Below are 10,133 nucleotides of genomic sequence, written 5' to 3'. Positions count from 1 at the left end.
CATTTCCTAATATTTGTCTACAACTCCGCTTTCAGCCATTTCTGATCCCGAAAAGCCATTTCTTCACGCTAACCAGTTTCACAATTGAACACAAGGGAACCTCTATTTGTGGACAAACATAAAGAGGAAAACAAACAAAGAGGCCTCCCGAGTCCTCAGGACGGGTTTTCTTCTCTCTGAACCAGCAATGCTTATTCAAGGCCACACTTGGCCTGGTTTTCCAACTGCAGGGCCAAACATTGGCAGACGGGACTTAACTGAATCACCTAGTTTGGAGATAAGGAAAAACATTACCTTCTAAACCAGCTCGACAACCCACACCAACCTGATTGTCTGTTCTTATCTGTTGTGCCTGTGCACTTTATCTGTTTCACTGTGGGTGAATGAGAAACGTCCTCTCGATTCCTTGTATGTCTGGTGCATGTGAAGAATTGACATTAAAGCTGACTTTGACTTTTTGACTTTGAATATTTTACCTTTATTTATTATAACTTTTATTTTTAATGACATGAAGAATGGATTGACTTAGACAATCTAATAATAGAACTAAAACAATAAGTTGATCGAGGGGATCATTGATCTATCATTTTAGTCCTTTCTCAAGCAAAAATAGTGCAGAAAATCAGCTTCTGAAATGAGAGGACTTGCTGCTTTTCTTCATCATATATCATAGTAGACTATAAGGTTGAAGTAGTTACTACTTAAAAAGCTAAATATTTACTTATTACCTGTTTCTAGACTGGAGCCGAAATATAATTTTGTCTTGAGGAGGAGGATAAATTCAGCAACTATGATGACATGTTCTTGTCCTCTTGAGGAAACCTGAACAAGAACAAATGCTTCAGTGCAAACATCCCTGAGGCTTGGTGAGATGAGGCCGTTGACCATGTTCACCTTGTTGTTTGTTGTAGGATACAGACATCTCCCCGGGCCAGCGGGATGAGGCTGTGCGCTGGTTGATGGAGCTCCACGGCAGACTGCAGCTATACCCAGAGACCCTGGTGTTAGCTGTTAGTATCCTGGACCGCTTCCTCACTCCCATCAAGGTAAAAACCACCAGTACTACTAGCAGAACAGCTGCTTTTATTAATTATCTGCTTTTAACCCAAAAAGGAAGACAGAGCCCCTCAGGTTGTCCTTAGTTTACTAGGGGTGGGCGGTCTTTCATAGCTTTGTCTTTGATGCCCACTGCCGCACCCAACTATGATGACTCTTCCAGCTGCCTTCCAGCTGAGAGTCTGCGTTCACACAGGAACAGGAATTGTGTCAGTCCAGAATGCCCGGTCAGATCAGGACGTCTCACACCACACACAGGAAGTGAAGGAATAAAATGCTCCAGGATTATCAGGACCTTATTGTTTTTGTGATCTCCACTACCTCATCACTAAATACTGCCGACTCATGCTTTCGGCTTTTTTTTTTTTTTTCCTACCACAAAAATGCTGATTCATGTTATCCAGTGCACTTGAAGTGGGTATTGATCAGTGCAGCTGTAATACAAACACAAACTGCTTTGCTACAAACAGAGATGGAAGAACTAATTAGAGTAATTTAATTGAATAATACTGAGTAATATTTCATTTAATATTTAATAATATTTAAAGGTTTTGTATTAAGAACACATCTAGCACTGTTCTTGTCTAAAACAACTCCAAGCACTGCTGCCTGCTGCCTGCTTCATAAGAGCATAACATGGTGGTGACTGTTGACTTTGACTGTTTGTTAACCCCTGCCCCCTTATGAGTTTGATTTCACTTAACGAGTTTCATTAAGTGTCCCACTATGCCGTAACTGTGAGCGTGCCACAATACAAGGAACCTTGGAAACGGATAACATAAGATGGAGTGCAGTCCGTTGTTAATGTTTTATAACAATGTGCCCCGAGGTCTGTTGATCCCAGTTTTTACATGGCCACAGTATTCCAACAGACTTGTCAGCAGATGTCAGGCTGTCTTCAGCACACTGCTGTAAAACTGTAAACACTTTATGGATTAATGGGCTTGTTTGTCTCCAGGCTCGTCCAAAGTACCTGCGCTGCATCGCCATCGCCTGCTTCTTCCTGGCTGCTAAGACCTGTGAGGAGGATGAGGTAAACACAAACACAACACACATATATGCAGGCACAAGCAGACAATAGATACGTGCAGTTGTCTGTGTGAGGACAGTTGAGGTAATTGTGTGTGTGTGTGTGTCTCAGTGTGTGCCCTCTCTGAAGGAGCTGGCTGCCTCCAGCAGCTGTGGCTGTTCCCCATCAGAGATCCTGAGGATGGAGAGGATCATCCTGGATAAACTGAACTGGGATCTGCACACCGCCACAGCACTGGACTTCCTGCACATCGTACGTCAGTCACACCCCCACTAGACCTGCTCTATTTGAAAAGTGTCCTGAGATTACTTCTGTTATGAATTGGCGCTATACAAATTGAATTGAATTGAATTGAATTGAACTACATTTAGTGGACTTCAAAGTTATGTGTGTGTGTGTGTGTGTGTGTGTGTGTGTGTGCGCGCGTGCTACGTGCGTTTTTGTTTAATACTCATTGAACGTTCATTCATACTGTGTTTGTAGATTGTAATCAGTGTAGCTAGTGACACCTGGTGACAAAAAGATGTTACTGCCCTCCTCCCTACAGATCATCCTGCTGGATAACATTTGTATTCTTTGTTTCAGCCCCTGAAGTTTACTTTACTTTAACAAGTTTAACTAGAGGAGTTTCTCACCTGTGATATCAGTGAATTAAATCAGGTTCAGTGGTAAAATCTACATTCTGTCTGTAGGTCATTTAATGGAGTATGTTTTTAATCCCTACCATCTGTAGATGTTACATAGCACTCAACATTTCTACCTTTCTACCTTTTTAATTTCTGAATGATGAGACATTTAATGGCATTTCATTTTCAAGAAAGGTGGTCTACTCATGGTTATTGACAGTGTTGCATGTGAATTACTTAACATTACCGTAGATCACCGTCAGTGTTAGATTTTCCATCCTTGTTTTAAACACCAACAATGGCATCATGAGTAACAACATAAAGTACTGTATTACAAACAAAAACACTTACAAATACAAATAGTACAAAGTTCAGAAGAAACCTTTGTAGCTTCACAACTTTCCGCTGCTTTCAACCTGATTTTGTCATTTATTACCCACAGTTCCATGCGATGGTGTTGTCGTGTCGTTCTGGGTTTTTGGACGCCATGTTGGGACTGAACCACTCTCAGCACCTCGCCCTGCTCACACGCCGGCTCTACCACTGCCTGGCCGACCACACGCTCTTACAGGTACACACACATATCCTCACTTTACTCTGCACCCTAAATAGCTCTGCTCCTCAGTGGACGATTTAAAGCATGTTCTGTTTTCGAATCACTGAGGCTAATCAAGCTCTGAGGTTCAGGTTTTCATCTGGTGTCCGCCTGAAGTTTGTCCCTCATGTGTTCCTTTAGCTCAGAGGATCCATGCTGGCCTTGGCCCTTATCACCCTGGAGCTGGAGACCTGCTGTCCTGACTGGCTGGCTCTCACCATCGACCTGCTGAGGAAGGCACAGGTACCACACTCACACTCTTTCATTTATTAGGGATAACTTGTGGCCAATCAGAAGTTCTAAATATTCAGTCATGTGACCAAAGCAAACGAACAGAGGTGTTGATGGTGAAGCAGCAGAAAGCTCACACTGAACTTCTGAGCAAAGTGGAAACTCCTGTTTCATTTAGTTCCTCAAAATGGATCAAACAGAATAAAAACAGGACTTGAAATTAGAATATCTGCTCACTGAACAGGTGCATCGGGTGAGAGCAAAAACACAGAAACCTCTTCTAGAAATAAGTCTGCTTGATTCTCTCTGCAGCCTCTGATGTTCCCAGTTTACCATCACAGCTGTTTGATATGGACAAGTCAGTAAGTTCTTTCTTCCTCTTCCCTCTCTCAGATCGACAGCTCCGAGTTGATACGGAGTCGAGAGCTGGTGGCTCGTAGTCTGTCCACACTGAGAGCTTCCCTGCCTCCCAACACTGTCTACATCTACCAACCCCTGCAGCAGGACCCCACACTCCCCCCCTGCACACTGGGTATGTACAACACATGAGTTATCAAACAGTGTCAGTTTAATACTGAGGCCTCTACACTGTATGAGCTACATAGCTTGATGGTCTTGTTTCTATATAGTTATTCTTAGTGCCTTGAAATCAATGAAAGGAGGTGGTAGGAACACTAATCCACAATCAACACACACTGTTGTATGTGTGTGGGGAGGTGAAGTTACCAGACCTCTGTAGCCTGTTCCTTACTGCTGCTTGAGGCTACATTAGCCGCAACTAGCATAACATACACAAATCTCAATCAAGTTGAATTGTGGGTGTTAACAAGGAAGAAGAATGTGTGGAATCAAAAATGTGATATGTCTGGTTCTGCTGCACTGCTGTATGTGTATTTACTTACTCAGTACTCTGTACATAAGTATTAAAGCATTTCTGTAACTTTATTCTTTCCAGGGATCATCACCTCTGATGCCGAGTCTTCCAGGGACCACACCCTCGTCGCTGCTGCCCCCGCCCTGCCACAGACACCTGCTGGCAGGGAGGAGGGGAAGCAACAGCCCTGGACCTCCGTCTCTTCCACCAACAGCAACATCCCAGCCCTACTCTCCCCACCCAAACTCCTCCGTCACCTTAACCACCTGCAGAAGGTCACACTGCGCTGCAAGGCCTCCGCCAAGCGCAAGGTAACACTGTCCCTCTCTCTTAAACAAAATGATGGATGAAATGATTAGTTAATCAACTCAAGATTCATTTAGTTAATTAAGTTAGGGATGTTCTGATCCAATCTGTATTGGCACCAAACAAGGCATTTTGTAAGGAATCCTATCCGCTATACTGAGTGTTATTGATCCAATCCCATCTTTTGTTTTATGTCAGATGTTATACAGCTGTTTTTACTCAACGCTTTCATGCATGATGCAGCGATCGTCAACTCTCTCCGCTGTCTGCCTCTCCACTCTGAGCTCTGTGTCAGTGAGAGAGCAGAGAGCCAACACAACACTTCCTTTTAAGGACCAAAGAACTGACTGATGTCCTGATCAGGAATTCTTTTTTAGATAATGCACACTTCAAGTACATTAAAGACAACTGAATAGCTCTGCATTGCATTGAGAAAAAAAAAAGCCTGCATCAAAGCTGTTCCTTAATGGGTTTTTTATTTTGTTTTATACAATACTGTATTAAATAAACCCTGTGTAATGTTTTTAATCTTGTCGCTGTGGGGAAGTAGTTCCAGTTTTTGGTGCGGCCTTTACCTGAATGAACTGACTGTATTCTGATGACTGTTTATATCCATCGTCCATCTCTTGCGCAGATTACATTAATTAATTTTTGTTTTTGGGCTGGTGAGTGTGGCTGTGTCTCTACCGCTGTCTGCCTCAGGCTCTCTGCATGGAGGAGAGAGTTGATGACTGCTGCATTGTGTATAAAAGCAGCTGTGTGACAGCTGACGGAAAACAAAAGATTGGATCAGATCAATAAAGCTCAGTATAGCTGATAGTGATCATTGATATCAGATGGGGACATCCCTACTGATTAGTCATGGAAGTATTGATAACTGATAATGAAAATAATGGTTAGTTAGAGCTCTAGACCTGAGTCACAATATAAGTCTGTCTGTGTGTCCAGGTGGAGGAGATGGAGGTGGACGACTTCTATGACGGCATCAAACGCCTCTACAATGAAGACGTCACCATCGCTGTCCAGGAGGGGGCAACACCAACAGATGGAGGAGGACTGGGTGTCTGCAGTGTCCTGTTAACCCGACAGGAAGGCAGCTGCTCCCCCTGCCCGCCTCTGCAGCCAGTCAGTGCCTCCTAGAGACCAAACCGCAACCTGTTTACCAAAACCACCTTCACACTGACATCTTCTTCCTGTTTCACTTTCAGATTAAACTCCTCAAATCCAAGTGTTCAAATCTAACTTTTGGCAACAGTGATGGGCAAGTCATTCAGCAATAGGCAGTGAAGTCAGAGAAAGCTTGTATTCAGTGTTCCCATTTGCAAAAAAAAAAATATAAAGGCAGCTCCTCGGGAAATGTTGCCTATCAGAGTTGCCAGAGACAATTGTTACATCACTGCTTTTGATGGACGGTGCAGGAGAAGAAGAAAATATCGATGTTATAATACAAATGAAGCAGTGTTACAGATGGTGTCGGTGGTTAAGATGGTTTTGGTTTCAGTGCAAACGACCCCAGTGTGAGCCCGAGCTGTTCAGCAGCCCTGAGGTCAGCTCCCATCATCCCCTGCAACTGGAAAACAGAGCCCAAAAAAAATTAAACATTCAAAAAATAAAAAAGCTGCTGCTGCTACTATCTTATTAATTCTATTTGTTGAACACAAATGCAGTATCACAAAAGGTTTAAAAAAAAGAAAATAAATAGAAAAGTAACCTTCAAAAAAACCTAGAATATACTTCTCAACCCGTGTCTCACTCTGTCCTGTTGTGGAAGATTACTGAAAATGTCATTGTTTGTCAACTTATATTTGTTGTTCATATCTTAGAATCTTTTCTTTCGTTTCACATATTTATGTTTTTATTCCTCTCTTTCCTTCACTCTGTATGAATGATTTTGTAGACGATAATCTGTATTACTCTCCAAGATAGAAGATTTTTTTTTTTAAGTGAAGTGCAATTTGATTGTTAATAAGATGCTAATATAAACACCCCTCCTATGAATCCCTCTGTTTTCCCCTTCCCTCTCAGCTTGTTGTGATAGCTTGACTGAATGAAAGTTTCTCAGGTTGTTTTATTTACCTACAAAAAAAGCCTCTCTTTGAAACTGCCATGTAAACCTGGTTTAAGTAATCCAGACTAACAGTCTTATCAAGCTAAAAGGGTCCTGTTAAACGTACAGACAGAGATATTGATTATTTCTCAGTAACAGTAACATCCAGGCTTTATAACCAACCTAAAGTTGAGCCAGGCTCTGATAAAAATCAGACTGCATGTGGTTTGTGTGTTGAATTAGCCAACGGGAATAAAGTTGTAGTAAATAAAACAACCTTGAGTTATTTAAAGCATTTTAATATTAAGCTAAGAGACAGAAATGTGGTTTTTCAGTTGGTGTTGGTAGCTTCAGAAGGAGACAAGTGACAATCTTCACTTTGATGTTCAAAAAAAAAAAATCTAAAAACAACATGCTGTTTTTATCTCTTGAATTTCTGTTTAATATATATTTTAATTCTGCAAAAAAGCTCTGTTGTTCCTGCTGCAGGAGCTGCTGGTGGCTGCTCCAGGTCCCTGAACACAACGTGGTACCAATAAATAACGTATGAAAACTGATCACGATCTTTGTCTTCACTGTGTCAAACAAAAACATTCATCTTTTACATTTAGTTCTTTCTGTCTATTCTATAGAAGCCCTGAGAGGCACGTAAGAAAAAATAAATCTGGCATTTAATTAATATTACATTTAATTAAGTCTTATCTTAATTATTTTCTATGCTACTTAAGACTCAGGAACAGGTGAAAAAGGTTTTGCCAGAATAATCTTTCAAAGGTCCTTAAAATAATGAATATGAAAACAGGTGAATGTGTTTTTTGTTGTAATACTCATTTTGACCACAAGAGTGCACCACTACTCATGTTATAAATAGGTCTTAAAAACATTAAGTGAAACATGAGTGAATTTCTCTCAGTGCTGATTAACATGCATTTCTAGCCCAAAGAAAGACATGACAGTAATGTTCAATAACTTACTATCACACTATGTACCTTGTGTTTGGAGTTAATGAAGAAATTCACCTGGAAGCTTCTACTCCTATTTAGAACATAGGGTGGTGCACTTTAGCCTCTTGTGGCTGAAGGATTACAACAGCAAACCTGTTCTCAGATGAACTTTTTATTTCCCCACCTGTTCCACAGATGAAACAAATAACAATTGAGGAACTTATAAGGAAGATTGTCTTGGCAAAACCTTATTTTCCCACCTGTGAGCTTTATTTATTTAAACTATTTAGAATTAGCAAATAGATCACCAGATCTTTTCCTCCCTTGTCTGTCAGGGTTTTATTTGTTATCAAGAATCTACAGCCATGCTGTCAGCTGTCTGAGGCTGGACCTAGACACTGCTAATGTACACATTAGTCTGTCGTGCTAACATTTGCTAATTAGCACTGTACAGCTGAAGCTGATGGGAACGTCATTTTGTCATTAACCAATAATAGAAGTGTCCTCTGATGAAGAGTCAGAGGATCCTCCTGAGGCTGACTGCATATTGAGACTGCAGTGTGTCAGAGCGACAGTCTTACCTGCTGTGTTAGCTGAGCACACTGATGGCGCTCACTCAGTTGGTTTTACCTCTGACTGTGACGTTGTATGCAGTCAGTGTGGAATATTCTGGTGCAGGTTGCTTACTAAAACTGTAGTTAATCATTAAACACATAATTCACTCGTGGAGACCCAGGACCATATTACACAGTCTTATTCATTCACTTCATTTAATTAAAGCTTCAGAAGGCATTACCTGCTAATCTATGTAAAAGCTTCACTGCCTTGCATCACTTCACTAAGCCCCTCCCATCAGGCAGCAGGAGTCGGGTGGCCCGTGAACCCTCGGGCCTTGTGGGGCCTCGTCCGCCTGGTCAAACACAATATGTATCTACCAGCTGAAGAGTGGGAAGATAATGGGACTGGTGAGGTCTGCTCTCCTGATTTAGGCTCTGATGTGTGGAGGTTGGCAAGTTTGATGATCAACTTGACATAAATATGAATAATTATTATGTAGTGTTATGATCTTTTTAGTATGTCTGAAACAGTAGTATGAAACCATGTGAACAGCATACTGTTTACAGGGAACTATTACAGAATACAAGCACTGCGGTTGTAAGAGGAGTTTGGACTTTTTCCTACTTGAATGTTTACTGAAAAACAGGTACCCAACCCTAGTGATTACAGCCTTTCAGCCTACAGGTACCTCAGCTTTAACTACCTACAGTTCCTCAAACTATGTTCTCAGTTTTGCTTTATTATTCTTATTCTTCCTCATTTTTGGAACCTAATTATTTCAACACTGTTCAACACAGAAATTTCCTTTAAACTTCAAAATGTTCAGCTCATTCAGGACTTCATCAGACTATCTAAGTGTGTATCTTCTATAGTTTCTGAAATATTTCCCTAAATATCTTTTTATAAAGCTAGATTCCATTCTAAAATATTATGTAATAGTAGTATAAACCTAGTTTCTTCCCACAATCATCCATAACTGGTCAGTGCTATATGGGGATGCGTTTAAGGAACCTTTGTTCCTCAAGCTCATGTTTAATATTATTGGAAGGTAACTGCACTCTCTCCAGCACCAAACAGCGAACTGTGTACTTACTTTGGTATTTGAAATACTCATCAAATACCGTCACACCCGATGGACGGTGTCTTCATGGATTATACTGATACCAGACATATCACTAATTAAGGTTCTGTTCCATTCATGCTGGCTTACTGGAAAGGCTCTGCTACACTAAATGGAATAAAACCTTAATTAGTATCATTGGTAATAATTTCCTCCAAGACATTAACAGACTTGTAATAGATTTTAATAAACAGATTATTACAGAATATGTTTTGCGGCTCCAGACAGATTTTATTGTCTCTTTTAGTCGTAGTATAGCAAATGTTGCTTAGGACTGGTTTGTTGAAAAGGAAACACCAGCTACAAAGCGAACTGAGCTCACTGCCTGCAGGTGGCCACAGCCCATGAACCTTTCTTGGTTCCCTGCAGTGGCCCAACCTGAGGCTGGGTCCTCCATTGTTCCAGCCGGATGCATTGGCTCAGGCTCCCTGCCAGTAATTATCTGTTTGACACCAACGTGCTGATCTCCACACACCAAGCCTCGCACATCAACTGCAACTGTGCTCCCAGCCTTTTTCCTCAAGGGGCCCCTTTTCCATTATTGTGTAAATCTCAGAAAGCATATTACAAAACATATTTTATGGGCGCCCGGTTAGCTCAGTGTGTAGAACTGGTCCTCGGTCTGAGTCCTTGGCCCAGGGTTCGAATCTGACCTGTGGTCCTTTGCTGCGTGTCATCCCCTCTCTCTGCCCCCCTTTCCTGTCTGTCTTCAGCTGTCACTATCATAAAGGCAATAAAAGCCCAAA

General features: G+C 41.4%; 1 protein-coding gene across 1 annotated transcript in view; it reads left to right on the top strand.

The window, feature by feature from the left end:
- The window catches only part of ccni (cyclin I), a 14,419-nt gene extending 7,097 nt beyond the window's left edge, over positions 1–7,322 (top strand). Inside the window, exons 3-10 of the mRNA XM_035667712.1 lie at positions 912–1,046; positions 2,015–2,089; positions 2,198–2,338; positions 3,155–3,283; positions 3,449–3,550; positions 3,932–4,070; positions 4,494–4,723; positions 5,667–7,322. Of these exons, the coding sequence (XP_035523605.1) occupies positions 912–1,046; positions 2,015–2,089; positions 2,198–2,338; positions 3,155–3,283; positions 3,449–3,550; positions 3,932–4,070; positions 4,494–4,723; positions 5,667–5,858 (1,143 nt within the window). The 3' untranslated portion in view covers positions 5,859–7,322. The remainder of the gene's footprint in view (positions 1–911; positions 1,047–2,014; positions 2,090–2,197; positions 2,339–3,154; positions 3,284–3,448; positions 3,551–3,931; positions 4,071–4,493; positions 4,724–5,666) is intronic.
- The last annotated feature ends 2,811 nt before the right edge of the window (positions 7,323–10,133 follow it).

The sequence above is a fragment of the Morone saxatilis genome, unplaced genomic scaffold (genome assembly GCF_004916995.1).
Source record: "Morone saxatilis isolate NCDOM2014 unplaced genomic scaffold, NCSU_SB_2.0 Contig21, whole genome shotgun sequence".
NCBI lineage: Eukaryota > Metazoa > Chordata > Actinopteri > Moronidae > Morone > Morone saxatilis.
This window is presented reverse-complemented; position numbering and strand designations above follow the sequence as displayed.